Source organism: Ovis aries, chromosome 17, assembly GCF_016772045.2.
Source record: "Ovis aries strain OAR_USU_Benz2616 breed Rambouillet chromosome 17, ARS-UI_Ramb_v3.0, whole genome shotgun sequence".
Taxonomy (NCBI): Eukaryota; Metazoa; Chordata; class Mammalia; order Artiodactyla; family Bovidae; genus Ovis; species Ovis aries.
Window position 1 is genome coordinate 6,359,170 of NC_056070.1, and position 15,781 is coordinate 6,374,950.

General features: G+C 42.1%; 1 protein-coding gene across 5 annotated transcripts in view; it reads right to left on the minus strand.

Annotated features, from left to right (window-relative positions):
• Positions 1–15,781, minus strand: part of FHIP1A (FHF complex subunit HOOK interacting protein 1A) — a 312,856-nt gene that overhangs the window by 91,862 nt on the left and 205,213 nt on the right. For all 5 annotated transcript variants that reach the window (XM_027956239.3, XM_060400969.1, XM_042234932.2 and 2 more), the window contains one exon: positions 7,213–7,839. In XM_027956239.3, the coding sequence (XP_027812040.2) occupies positions 7,213–7,839 (627 nt within the window). The remainder of the gene's footprint in view (positions 1–7,212; positions 7,840–15,781) is intronic.

Here is a 15,781-nt window from a genome sequence, read left to right on the forward strand (position 1 = left end):
GCTCAGTGATTCGTTCATGCTGAATGCTGAGGAGTGTTCCATCGACATCGGGTGTGCCATTTTATGTATCTTTTTCTTATTTCTCTTTCTCTCTTCCTCAAATCACTATTCCACAGAACACCTCTGTGCATGTACCCTTGTAAACATACGCCAGGCTTCCCTAGGGGAGATATCTAGAAGCGAAGCTGCAGGGCTACATGGCACGCAAACACCCAATTTCACTGAACGTGAAAGCTGCTCAGTCGTGGCTGACTCTTTGTGACCCCACGGACTATACAGTCCATGGAATTCTCTAGGCCAGAATACTGGAGTGGGTAGCCTTTCCCCTCTCCAGAGGATCTCCGCAACCCAGGAATCGAACCCAGGTCTCCTGTGCTGAAGGCGGATTCTTTACCAGCTGAGCTCTCAGGGCAACACTGCCATACTGCTTTCTTGAGTTATTGTACCAACGTGGTGTTACTGGATGTCTAACGGTTAGTCACTCTGATGCCGTTACCTACTGTCTCACTTAAGTTCATTTGTATCTACCTGATGCTAAGGAAGATGAGCATATTTTCATATGTATCACGTTGAGGGTCTTTTGGGAACTGTTGGTTCATATCTTTCACACACGTCTCATCGCTTTCTTACTAATGTGTAGTATTACAAATATTTTTATATATTTTGGGTACCTACCACTTGCAAATACGTGTAACAAGTGGGCTTCCCAGGTGGCACCAGTGGGAAAGGACCCACCTGCCAATGCGGGAGATGCAAGACACGCAGGTTTGATCTTCGGGTGCTGTTTCTGTTCTTCAGTCTTTTCTTTATGATTACTGCTTTATAGAAAGTCTTAATACTTTATCATTTATGTATAAGATAGGGGTTACGCATACGGGTCACTGAGTCAGACTGCGCCAGTTCAAATCCTAACCCACTCTCTTACTAGCCACGTGGCCTCGTATGAATTTACAGCAGGTCACTGTGCCTGGATTTCTTCATCTATAAAAGGAGAATAACACTAGTTCCAATAGTTTTGAGAATTCAATTAACACATATAAAGCTCTAAGAATAGTGGCTGGCATATAGTTAGCTCTCAACAAATACATTACTGTTATCATTATTCGTGTAATTATTTCAGCTATTCCCAGGTAGCACAAGTGGTAAAGAGCCCGCCTGCCAGTGCAGGAGACATAAGAGACTTGGGTTCAATCCCTGGGTCAGGAAGACCCCCTGGAATAGGGAATGGACACCCACTCCACTATTCTTGCCTGGAGAAAACCAAGGACAGAGGAGCCCGGTGGGCTACTATCCACTGGGTCGCAAAGAGTCGGACATGACTGAAGCAACTTAGCATGCGTGCATATGACATTAAGCATCAATTTGCCATGTTCCTTCGAAAACTCTACTGGGATTTCAAGTCACGTTAACATCTCACCAATCGTACCTTACAATTTACAAAGGGGAAGTTTTATCTTTACAACACAGGGATAGAAGGATCACCGCCTTAAACGACCGAGTGACCACCCCTGGTCTCACGAACAGTGGTGCAACCTAACATGTGCTTCTTGTCGTGTACGGCATCACCTATAAAGCATTCTTACGAAATGTATTTAACCTGCATTTAACCAGGCGTTGAGACCCAACTCCTGATTTTCAGGAAACACCAGTGACAGGGACCAGTCAAACTACACAAAGAAACAAACCTGGAACATGGGGTGTTCTAAAGATAATGGCTGAACTCTTACAAAGTCACCACCATGAGGATAAAAGCGGCAACTTGCTGAGAGTTAATAGAGACTAGAGCTACACGACAGTCAGAAATGCACCTTGTACTGGACTCTGGTTTGGGGTGGGGGTGGGGAATCTGTAAAAGTCATCTGCAGCATAACTGGGAAACTGGTTATTAGATCACATTATAGAACTACTGTACAATTTTCTTAGGTATAATAACAGTATTGTGATTGCATAGGAGATTGTCCTTATTTGTAGGAGATACATATTAAAATAATTTATATCTATAATTTAATTTTAAATAGAACAGCAAAAACAAAGATACAAAAAAAATATACAAATATACTTGGTATACAAATAAAGTATACCAAAGCATGACACACGTTAACAGCTTTGAACTTAAGCACTATATATATGGTGCTCCTTTTAGTATTCTTTCAAATATCTGTATTTGTTCCATTTCTGTAGTTTGCTTTTTTCCACAATAAAAAGTTGTAAAACGTAAGTTAACTTCACAGACTGATTTGCAGAAAAGCATTATCTATACTATATCTACAAACCGCAGGGCTTTCCATCTATTTCTGTCTTGTTTTATGCCCTTCAATAAAGTCCTTAATTTTCCTTATAAAATCCTTTTACATATTTGTTAGATTTCTTCAAGATACACTAGAATTGTGATGCTTTTGAAAACAGTACCTTTTTGAAACTGCCCTGTAGATACGGACCGAGTGAACTGCCCGAATACTGCGATTTGTTTCAATACCTGCACTCCTTCTTGGACAGCAGAACTACCCAAAACAATTCAAGTGAGCCAAACTCCAAACCTCCGCACAGCCCCCTCGTGAAAAAATCCATTGTTCAGTGAGCCTCTGCCTTCACACCCCTGCTCAGGCCCAGCGCCTTGCTCATATTCTCATTCCAATCACTCTTGTTTCTAGACCCTAATGTGTGTCCCTGCTTCCTCAACAACTCCCAAACTTACATGGTCAGATTAAACCACAAGAATCCTGATTATGCTGCGTTCTCCATCAAACTTCTCCAAGATCTCTCCAAACTGAACGAATATGGTAATTGTGGGAAGCAGAACCCCTACAAAGCTGTCTACATCCTAATTCCGGAGTCCATGAACAAATTAGGTTCCATGGCAAAGGAAAATTAAGGATACAGATGGAATTAGGGGTGCTAAGTAGCTAATCTTTAAGCAGGGATGATCTTACAAATCTTTAAATTCTGGATGATCCAGGTAAACACAGCATAATTACAAGGGTTCCTGCGGAAGTGGAAGAGGGAGGCAGAGGAGCAGAGTCAGAGGGAGCCACGACTTCAAAAGGATGGAGAGAGATGTAATACTGCTGGCTGTGGAAAGGAAGGAGCGAGCCATGGGGTGAGGGGTGTGGGAGGCCTCTGGAAGCTGGAGAAGTGAGGAAAAGGAAGGAGCAAGCCCTGTCAACATCCTAAGTTTAGCCCAGTAAGACCTGTTGGACTTCTAACCTACAGTAAGACGATACTACTGTAAGATAATCATCACTGTTATTTAAAGCCATAGTTTTGGTAGTTTGTTACAGCAGCGATAGAAAGCTAATACAGCTACTAGGAAGCTGCTGTATATAGCACAAGAAGCTCAGCTCAGTGCTCTGTGATGACTAGAGGGGTGGGATGAGGGTGGAGGTGCAAGGGAGGCTCAAGAGGGAGGGGACGTGTGTACACATATAGCTGACTCACTTCCTTCAACAGCAGAAACTAACGCAACGTTGGGAAGCAATTATACTCTAATCAGTTAGCGCTTTTTGTTGTTGTTGTTTAAGGAAAACTAATACAGACACTCAGATTCAGGGTGAGAAGTTACACTTTTGCCTAAAGATATGTTCTTTTAAAAGAATTTATAATCTAGCTTATAATTCTGTTGAAGAAAACAAGGAAAGGAGGTTTAATATGCTGGCACAGATGAATGGAATCAGTTCTTTATTTCCCATCTGACTCTCAGTCTCTGGGGGAAATGGCAACCCACTCCACTATTCTTGCCTAGAAAATCTCATGGAGAGAGGAGCCTGGCGGGCTACAGTCCACGGGGCCACAAAGAGTTGGATATGACTGAGTGACTGAGCACACACACACGCTTTCTGCAATTTCTGATTCTGTTGGTCAGAAGCCAGAAGAGAAGAGACATATGGTGTCTGAACTTGACTCTGTTTCTCAAAGTTTTTACTCATTTGATCCTCCTAAAATAAATATTCACCAGACACTTCGGTGACCTCAGTTTGTTTGGTTTATTAATAAAGATAGGAATTTAGTACTATAAAGAAGATTACTACTCTTGAACCTCAAAGCCAAATACAGCATGTCAATCACTAGCATGGCTATTAGCACCTGGGGCAAGGCAATTCTTTCCTGTATGTGACCATTCCACAAACTACTGGACATTAAGCATCCCTGGCCCCTGCACACTAAATGCCAGATGACCTCCCTTCCAGGCCCCACATGTTGCCCGACAACCAAACACGCCCCACATACATTTCTAAATACCCTCGCTTTGGGTCAAGAACCACCCACATCGTGTTCATTAACAATGAATCTGATATACTTAAGGCAATTTGCCTGGCCTGTTCCTATAAAACTCACTAATGGTCTTACACACTATTCTGGCAAAATCAGGCATGTTCAAGGCAATACAGTTTATAAAGAAGCAGAATGAGATGATCAGTAAAAAGAACACATAATGGAAATAAACTGGAGATGTTCACTGGGTTAGGAAAATAAAAACAGCCATTGCTCAACATTTTTCAAAACAGGAGATCTGCTGTTCAGTCTCTAAGTCATGTTCTACTCTTTGTGACCCCATGGACTGCAGCATACCAGGCTTACCTATCCTTCACTATCTCCCAGAGTTTACCCAAACTCATGTCCGTTGAATCGGTGATGCCATCCAACCGTCTCATCCTCAGTAGCCCCTTCTCCTCTTGTCCTCAATCTTTCCCAACATCAGGGTCTTTTCCAATGAGTCGGCTCTTCATATCAGGTGGCCAAAGTACTGGAGCTTCAGCTTCAGCATCAGCCCTTCCAATGAATATTTAGGACTGATTTCCTTTAGGGTTGACTGGTTGGATCTCCTTGCTATCCTAGGGACTCTCAAGAGTCTTCTCCAACACCACAGTTCAAAAGCATCAATTCTTTGGCACTCAGCCTTCTTTATGGTCCAACTCTCACATCTGTACGTGACTACTGGAAAAACCATAGCTTTGACAATATGGACCTTTGTCTACAAAGTGACGTTTCTGCTTTTTAATATGCTGTCTAGGTTGATCATAGCTTTTCTTCCGAGGAACAAGTGTCTTTTAATTTCATGGCTGTGGTCGTCATCTGCAGGGATTTTGGAGCCCAAGAAGAGAAAATCTGCCACTGTTTCCACTGTTTCCCCATCTATTTGCCAGGACATAATGGAACCAAATGCCGTGATCTTAGTTTTTTTTTGAATGTTGAGTTTTAAGCCAGCTTTTTCACTCTCCTCTTTCACCTTCATCAAGAGGCTCTTTAGTTCGTTTTCTCTTTCTGCCATAAGGGTGGTGTCATCTGTATACCTGAGGCTGTTGATATATCTCCCGGAAATCTTGATTCCAGCCTGCGATTCATCCAGCCTGGTATTTCACATAATGTACCCTGCATATAAGTTAAATAAGCAGTGTGACAATATACAGCCTTGACATACTCCTTTCTCAATTTTGAACCAGTCCATTGTTCCATGTCCATTGTTCCATGGTTCTAACTGTTGCTTCTTGACCTGCGCACAGGTTTTATAGGAGGCAAGTAAAGTGGTCTGCTATTTCCATCTCTTTAAGAATTTTCCATAGTTTGTTGTGATCCACAAGGTCAAAGGCTTTAGCACAGTCAATGAAGCAGAAGTAGATGTTTTTCTGGAATTCCTTTGCTTTTTCAATATTCCAGTGGATTTTGGCCACTTAATCTCTGGTTCCATTGCCTTTTCTAAATCCAGCTTGTACATCTGGAAGTTCTAAGTTTGCATTCTGCTGAAGCCTAGCTTGAAGGATTTTGAGTGTAACCTTACTAACATGTGAAATAAGTGCAATTGTATGGTAGTTTGAACATTCTTTGGAATTGCCCTTCTTTGGAACTGGAATGAAAACTGAACTTTTCCAGGCCTGTGACCATTGTCGAGTTTTCCAAATTTGCTGGCATACTGAGTGCAGCACGTTCACAGCATCATCTTGTAGGATGTGAAATAGCTCAGCTGGAATTTCACCACCTCCACTAGCTTTGTTCATAGTGATGCTTCTGAAGGCCCACTTGACTTCACATTCCAGGATGTCCAGCTCTAGGTAAGTGACCAACCACATCATCGTGGTTATCTGGGTCATTAAGATCTTTTTTGTACAGTTCTTCTGTGTATTCTTGCCACCTCTTCTTAATATCTTCTGCTTCTGTTAGGTCCCTACGATTTCTGTCCTTTATTGAGCCCATCTTTGCAAGAAATGTTCCCTTGATACCTCTAATTTTCTTGAAGCGGTCTCTAGTCTTTCCCATTCTATTGTTTTCCTCTATTTCTTTGCATTGTTTACTTAAGAAGGCTTTTGTATTTCTCCTTGCTAGTCTATGGAACTCTGCAAACCTATACATCTGTTTAAATACCCCCTCCCAAGGTGTCCCTAACAGAAGAAAGCAATCAGAGGCGTACAGCTTTGCGAGAGCCTGAGACAGTCCCTATTATTCTCCAGCCTATGACTGGGCCTAACTCCTCAGGCGTCCACACGAGGCCTTACTCTCCACTGCTCAGCAACCTACGCCTAAGAAACAATACACAGCAGAGGATGTCTTGCTACTTCAAACTGTAAACATGTATTTCTCCTCTTGAAATAGAATCAGTGCTTTGGATTTATGATTTTGGTCATTATCTTGCTGGGAAACAAACTAATCTGTGAAGCCCACTGTGAGGGGTCTGACCGCATGCCATGACTCACTGGCTCAAAACCAACCTGAAAAGCTAAGAACACAAGACGAGCAGGTTTTACCAACTGCTCAGGAGATGCTCTTAGAGAAAACAAAACAGCTCCCAACCCAATGGAAATGAACCAAGAAACAGTAACACATATAATTTCCTCCATCGGCTTATTTCAAGCTGACATTGCTCAGCCATAGAGCATCTCAACTTAAATTCCTCTCCTCCCTCCAAAATATTTCCTCTAAACATCCTTCCATAGAAGGTCCCAAGAACAGTTTGCTGAAAAAAAAAGGGAAAATATCCATTAAGCCTCTGCACTTCCAATGCAAGGGTTTGATCCCTGGTTGGAGTACTGTGATCCCACATGCCACACAGCACAGCCAAAAACGAACAAATGACAATAACAACAACAACAACAAAAAGAAACAAGACTTTCAGCACAAAAGAGACGCACATATCAATCTAAAGAAGCTTAAAAAAAGAGTACTTATCATCAGCCCAAGAGAGGAGAAGAGCAGGAGGAAGGTGGGCCAACAGTAAGGACTTACGGGACAAAAGTAGGTGTTCTCCACGATGTGATGAGCCACCACGGTATTCTCGGCAGAGAGAGACATGATGAAGAGCAAGGCGTCCCGGGCCTGCTGGCCCACGGTCCCCTCCCGGTGAATGAAGGGGATCAGAAGGGAGAAGATGAGGAAGTTCGCGGCCCCTTGGTCCTCACTAGTGTGGAAGAAGAGTTCCAGGATGGATGGATCTTTGGCAAGAATGGAACAGAGCTGATTGAGCAGGACCACCAGCTTCCCCTCCACGGTGGGGGTGGTTGTTCCCGAACAAGAGCTCAGCAACATCATCAGGGGCTTCAGAATGGGCTTGTGGTGCAGCAGAGGCTGGTGGGACTGGGTGATCAGCATCTCATACATCTTGAGCTGCTCCATTTTCGTCTCATCGGTGAACTCCCGCCTCAAGCTCCAAAGGAAGAGTTTCTCCATGATGTTCTCAGAGACCACAAATTCCAGGATCGGCCCCATGGCAGCATCCCTGGCTTGCTCCTCAATCAGCAAAAAGAGCATGTGCTCTACATAGTTCTGGACAGCGCTGGCCTCATCTGGAGGGATGGACCCGTACTTTGCCTGGGTGTTCTTCAAGGGGTCATGCTTCTCTAAGATTTTCACAACCTGTAACCAAATCAAGTGCGTGTCATCCATCTGCTGTTTATCATAGCTTACGAAAACATACCACTGCTGACTGTACCAAACCTTCACGGAAAATGCAAGAGCCATGGCCCCTAACAAGATATATGTGAGCAACTGCTATATTCAAAAGGGATAGCCAACAAGGACCTACTGTATAGCACGTGGAACTCTGCTCAGTGTCATGCGGCAGCCTGGAGGGGAGGGAGGTTTAGGGGAGAATGGACACATGCATATGCACCACCGAGTCCCTTCACTGTTCACCTAAACTACAACAACATTGTTAATCGGCTGCATCCCAATACAAAGTAAAAAGTTTAAAGTTTGGGGAGAAAAGATATGTGAGCCGTCTGCATCTCCCTCTCATGAGAATAAAATGAAGGGGTTAAAAACTACAGAAGGAAGATGTTTGAAGTTGTTCGTTTATCATAGTTACACATGTTGGCCACCGAAATGTCAAAGAAAGTGATATGGTTGTATAAATTAAGCTACATACACTCCTAGGCCTATTACTATGAAGACTACTGAGCAACATTTTTAAAAAAACTGTTAAGTGATATGTTAAATGAAAAAATAAGCTAATTGTATACAATTAGACTCATCATGATCAACTACGTCAAAACCATGAAAGTTAAAAAAGACTAAAAATAATACATAAAAATAGTAATAGCTGTTGTGTTCAAAGTAATGACAAGTTCTGATTTTTTTTTAAGCTGTCAAGAACATAATAGGGCCTTTAAATTTTAAAATACATTAAATAAGCAGAACTACCGTTGTTCTCCTACAAATAGCATTGATTTGAAGCTTTCAGCAGCAGAATGCAGCTCCTCACATGTCCCCGACAGAACAGCAGCCCTCCCTGCCCTCTTTGACCGGCACCGTCTTCAGCAAAGCAGGCGTCAGCAGGAAGGAGGAGAGGAAACTGATGACCCTGAGACACGTACCTAGAAGAATCCCCTAACATATGGCATACGTTGAAATTTTAAGCGTGAAGAGTTTGAATTGTGTATTTTTTTAAGCCAGAAAAAAAATTTTGAGATAATCAATTACAAAATAAATCCCTAAAGCACAGCGCTTCTGTCTGGGGTAGTGAGAAAGGTTTGAAAATAATAGTAATGGATGCACAACACTGTGAATGTAGTTAATGCTACTGACTGAAAAAGATAAAGATGGCAGAGTTTGTTTTATGTATTTACATGTACTGAAAAAAATTACTGAAAATTAAAAAATAAACCATCTCATGCGACAGTCTGGGTATATGGCCTTTTAACGCTTACCACCTCTCTCCACCCACCAATACTTAACTTCTATTTTGGTACCTGAAAATTAAAACAAATTTTATATCTCAGCCTCCATTAAACGTTATGACTTGGAATTTCTAAGATAAATATCCATTCAATTCACGTCCTTTAAAATGTATACACGTTAATTCTCAAGCATTTTATCAATGACTTTCAGTTGCTCCTTTTTGCCTTTCTGAACCACACGCTCTGTGGAATATGTTTCACTTCGGTCTCACCCTCCCGGCCCAGTTCTAGGACATGCCGTTACGTGTTCTGGTATTTAGGTTATAGAATTTCTGCAAGTCACTGCGGAAACTGGCAGAAGCACAAGGCTATGTCAGCAGGCATGAGCAATGAGGGAAATTTATTTCTCAGGGAAAAGTCTAAGATTTTCCCCTTTCTGAAGCAGAGTAAAAGAACATTTATAGACTAGGCTAGTTATCCTTGTGGATGAATAAATTTCTACAGAATCTGTAATCTCCATCGGCTTCCATTATAAAATTAAAAATACTGCCAGGGTGATGCCGAAAACATCGCCCCCAACACCCCTGAGTTGACAGTTTCAATGAGGAAGGCTGTGGTTAGCAGTTACCTGGGACATGCACAGCTCAGGGACTTGTGGCCTAGGCCTTCCCAGTGGCCATCGCCTCTTCTTGGCTGCCTGGACTGCAGAGTGCCCCTCTCCCCCAGCCTCCACGAAGCCCTCCAGGACTCCTCACAAGCCTGAGGACCTCACTGTGAGAAACACTGGGGTCTGTGGTCCCCCTTTGGTTCTGGCCTCGACAGTCTCACAGTGTGGGATCGCAGTACCACACTCGTCCAAAAGGGGGCACCACCTCGATACAGGATGCTCTCCAGCCCCAAAGCCCCCTATAAGGCTCCACATTCTAAAGAGCAAATTAGCTCCATACTTAAATTAATTCGATAATTTCAAAGTTCACATATTGAGTTTACTTATGAGAGCTATCTATACAGCAAGGCCTCGGGGTAGAAATGTAATTATACTTCTCATGTGTGCTTAGACCGTCTAAACTATCTTAAACTGGCACAGTGCATTATACATTGACGGTGGCGCTGCAAATGAGTGCCGACTTTCTAGAAAACAATCTGGCAACATGTAACAGAAGCCATAACGTTGTTCCTGCCCTTTCACTTGTTAATCTCACTTTGGGGAAAATGCCTCAAGGAAACAACACAAAGATAATTTGTTTTAAAATGTTTACCCAGGCTATATTTTCAATAATGAAAACTAAAACCATTATTGACCCAAATGGTCAAGAATAAGAGAGTTATAATCACAATGTTACATCACCATACACTAATGCTATTAAAAATAAATACGAAGTGAATCATATCATTATATCCAATAGATAAGGAAAAATAACTTGTTAAAAACTAAATATATTGACAAATAGACCCACAGTTAGAAATGAGTTTGAAGATATAATGAGATTGTAAGGTTAATTAGTTCTTCTTTTCTATAAATTGATCTAATTTCATAATATAAGTAAAAATAAAAACAAAGTAATTTTGTTCTTTTGTCTAAAAGAAGGACCAAACGCTGAGTTAAAACAGTAATGAACAGAAACTCCTAACCAGTATAAATTTTCATATATGCATATGTGTTTATTCTATATGCATGCCTTTAAATATTTATAAAGTATCTAAATGTATATATGTAAATATAAAGCAAAACTATTTACACGATCACAAGCCACACTTTTCTCATGGGTTAATCTTCATTTATATTACTTATTTCAAGACACTCCTCTGCAAACAGACCTACTTTTGGTGGGCAGGGGGCCACGAAAAACCCACAAAAGAGAACTGAGATTTTTATACAGAATGTAAGGCACACAGCAGCTTCTACATGGAGAGCTCTCTCTGTATCCCCTTTACAGAAGCTCTTCTACACCACCTTCTGGGTTCATGGGCAGAGGAACATGAGAACAGAGCTGTGATAGCCCCACAAAGAAAGAAAAGGTTTGCTGGTCGTCTGGAACAGGGCCCTCGCCTCATTCCCCAGTCTGGCCTGGAGGCTTCACTGCCCGAAAGACTGGTGTGTTACAGCCAGGGCCCTGAGTCACAAGCTCAGCAAAGTGCTGATTCTGCCTGTGCTGCCGCTCGTCCTTAGCCTCCCTCTTCCAGGTGTCAGGACGCTCCCGGGCCACCTCCCTTTCCCTTTCAGGCAGACACACCCTTGACCTGCTTTTACAAGTGGGCTCTGCGGGCCACGCCCTGCGCCTGGTTCCCACCCTGACAGGGAATGCCCAGGAAGCTTCCCGGCCAGAGTACAACTGGCACGGAAACAGCCAGGAGCCTCTGTTCCGATGTCCCAGGTCAGCCGTCCAGGTGGGCTCTGAGCCCTTTCGGGTTCTGTCGGCTGATTCCTGCTGTGACCTTGACCTTTCAATCTTTTCCTTATGTGCCCTCTTCTCACATCACTCCCACCAAACTCCAACATTCCCGGGCCCCCGCTTCTGCTTGCTGCCCAGTTCCACTCACCTGCTGCGGATCCCTGCTGCTCACAGGGCCCTGACCCACTCCCCTGCTTAACCCTCTTACACTCTCAGCCTTGCCTCCAACTCCCCAGCCCTGGCTCTTCCTCAGCCATATGTGCTTCGTCTCAAGGATTCAGTTTACGGGAGGAAAACACAATTATGGGGGCGGAGAGATCCAAGCAGGAAAATATACTTTACAAACATTTCCTTTACTAAACAAGTTCGCTTTGTTAGGCAGCTTCCCTTGTAGACTCAGCTGGTAAAGAATCTGCCTGCAATGTGGGAGACCTAGGTTCGATCTCTGGGTTGGGAACATCCCCTGGAGAAGGGAATGGCTACCCACTCCAGTATTCTGGCCTGGAGAATTCCATGGACTGTATAGTCCATGGGGTTGCAAAGAGTCAGACACGACTGAGCGACTTTCACTTCACTTTCACTTTTGTTAGGCCAAATACCACTGAACAAACCGAATCAACCCCCGATAAAGCCCATGCTCACTATATACGCCAGCTAAGATCAAAGGCTTCCCTGGTGGCTCAGACAGTAAAGCATCTGCCTACAATGCAGGAGACCCTGGTTCGATCCCCGGGTCAGGAAGATCCTCTGGAGAAGGAAATGGCAACCCACTCCAGTTCTCTTGCCTGGAAAATCCCACGGACGGAGGAGCCTGGTAGGCCACAGTCTATGGGGTCGCAAAAAGTCAGACACAACTGAGCGACTTTACTTTCTTTCTTTTCTTAAGATCAAATACGGGACTGTAAATGGTTTTCCAATTACAGCCAGGCATTTGCTGATCTACCAACTGTAACATATACAAGCTTTTGTATATATACTAGATATATACACATGCATACATACAGATATGGAGTCATTTATATATTTGCATAAATTTTACATTTATGTGCAAATTCACATATATTAAATTTACGTATCTATAAGTTTCACATATAAAATTAATATATATGTGTTACATATATTACATTGTTTAATGTAAATATAATAAAAATATGTGTAAATTTATATACATAAGGATATAAATACAAAAGGATCAAAAGCCCAAATCATGTATCATGATTCTAAAAAGAAACAAATACACAAAAAATCAACAGTGTGAGCAATGGTATACAAATTATCATCTGACCAACACAGCTAAATTTTTAACCTAACTTCAAAGTTATCTGACCTGTAACTATGAGGATCATTAGAGCTCAATAAGATAAATAGCATATTTCTTCCATTAAGGGATATCAGCTACTCCTATCCTTAGGTTTAATGATGGCTCCTACGACTCAGCGAAAATGGGTCTGAATTTCAAACATGCACAAATTCTAAATAGGAAGCTCAAATGCTTTCAGAATGAAAGATATACATAAATCACATAATCTCACCACACGACAACAAATTCTTCATGATAAAAAACGTTTCTCTGACAGAAGATTAGCTTTGACTCCACCTTACTATCATTCTATGTCTTATATACACTCAGGTAACAATAGATGACTATTTATGCTACTTTGGTTAGAGCCTAGTTATTTCAAGAAAGTCATATGAATACAATCCATACTTCCAAACCCTTTGGAATGCTAATTTAAAATGGCATTGTGGAAGAAAAACAAGTTACTAAGCAACATTTTCCATCACAGAGAAGGAGGACAGGATTTAGTGATCTTAACGCCAAATTCCATTTAATGTACCAAATCAACTACAACAAAAGCAAATTTCCATTCAGTCCTTGTTCACTACTTAGCAGCTGTGTCCTGTAATTTAGGGTATTTTGTACACACCTATTCCCACGGGAGACCTTTACACAATCATTTCTTCTTATATTAAGGGAACAGCCTAATAATATATGTGTACCTGCAGAACTTGGTTAACGTCGGCTTCAATTCCGAACTATAGAGATGTGTCTAAATCTAGAATTAAACAGGATAAAGCAGAAACCATATCTACATGCCATACCTCCCTGGGACCAGAGTAGTAATCACTATAACACAGAAACACAGTAGGAGCATCAGCCAATAAGATAATATGTAAACTAATCCTTAAGTTGCTGCTGCTGCGTCGCTTCAGTCGTCTCTGACTCTGTGCGACACCATAGACAGGCAGCCCAGCAGGCTCCCCCGTCCCTGGGATTCTCCAGGCAGGAACACTGGAGTGGGTCGCCATTTCCTTCTCCAATAACCCTTAAGTTAGGTATACATAATTTTTTTTCTAAAGTTTCATTATTAGAGGAGAGACTTAAGAGTAATGATCTGTGAAATAATACTCCAGAGACCCCTGTAATTCCAAGCACAGCAAAAACAGACTTATCACCAAGCATACAGTAGGTGAGCTTCTGAGATTTCAACATGCTGCCCAACAACGCTAGAGTCTAACAAAGGCTCAATTCAATGCCTTGGCCCTCTGCGGAAGTGCAGCTTTTGATCTGCTGTACTTTCTACTGTCAAAAGCTGCGGAGAGAGACATATAATTTTTAAATACTAACATCACTTTACTAGGAAAGATATTGAGAAGACTGATCACAGAGTTCTCTAACATCTTCCAATCTTTCATCGCTTAAAGACTTCACGTCATTTCCCTCTGTTATTTAGTCTGTGATAAGGCCCAGACCACAAGAGTAAAGATGAACAGAGCAAGACAATGAGTTTCACAGGGAACAGGCTGAAATTCCCTGACTGTGAAATCAGGGAATGCTGATCTCAAAGCCATCTTCACTGTGATCTCTGTGCTTCTTCAGTGGAGTCAGGCCACTTGGGGCTCTGCACAGGTCACCCTATTTAGAACATATTATCTGTTCTTCATTATTATAGGAAGACATTTCACTTAATCAAGCCAGATTCAGTTTTTTTCTCAGCCCCATCCCCTCCAAGAAGAAAATGGCTACTAAATCCACTAGTGTTTCTTTATCATTACCATTACACAATCTGAACTCTGATACACTCTTAGCTTAAAAAATTATATAACACTTATCTTCTGGAGGCTGAGAGTAGTAAGGAGAAGCTCTGCACTATTAAGAGGCACACAGAAATGTGCATTTCTCATTTCTAATTGAGTTTGTTTAACCTCTGGTCTCTTGGTTTTAAGAGCAGACATCATTTAGTATATAACTAATAATGATTCAACACGTGAAAGGAAAGGATAGAGAAAGAACAGAGCAAAGGCCATAAAGCTTTACAAATAAAAGTGTGCCATTAAGAATAACTGAGAGGGGAGGGTGTTAGTTCATGTGGCAATACAGTTGGATGGTTCATTATCTGATGGACCAATGCTTCTTATGTCCTGCTCTCTCTTCCATTCAGAAAAAGCAAAGGCAAGAGATAAAAACAATACTCTGCTAGACTATAACCTGTTCTTCTAGATGACTATAAACTAAACATATTCTGACTCTTTCTCTCTCAAGTCTAAAGATCTTACCAGTAGCAAATTATAGCAAATGTTTTACTGGTACTCATTTTCCAAGTCTCTTAACTCTTCTAAAGTTATATTTCATATTTCCTGTCTTTCAGTTCAATAATTTATTAAACATCTACATATGCCTACAGTATTCTTGGCACTGGAGATTTTGTGAACTACAAATAAATGGTTTCCGATCATGAGGAGCTTGTAATGAGACTGGGAAGAAGATATTATGTAAATACTTTTCATAAAAGGTGGTGGGTTTAACTGTGAAAGAACACTCAAGATGCTGTTGGAGCACAGAGTGGGAACACAAAAGAGGGCAGAGAAGGTTTCCTGGAGGAAATGATGTTCTAAACGGGGCTTGTGGAAGGCACTAACCAGAGGGAAGTATATTCCAGGCAGAAAGAAGAGGAAGTGCCTGGGGCAGAGAGGCATGGAAAGGTGTGATGCCAGGAGAAGGGATGGCTAGGAACTCCAAGTAATTTTGCGTTTTTGGAGATTAAATGAGAGATGAGCAGAGAAAGAGGCCATGACATAAAGAACCCTATCTCCCAGCCCGGCATGCAGGTGGCCAGAAGCCAATGAAGCGTCCAATTACAGGGATGCCCTGGGCAGACCCGGGTCTTAGATTCGTTGCCCTGGCTACCATGGCTGAAAACGACATCTCAGAAGATGACAGGATGTACAGGCCAGAGGCTACTTCCCACAGTCTGGACTCTCCAGTGTCCATTACTCTGGGACATC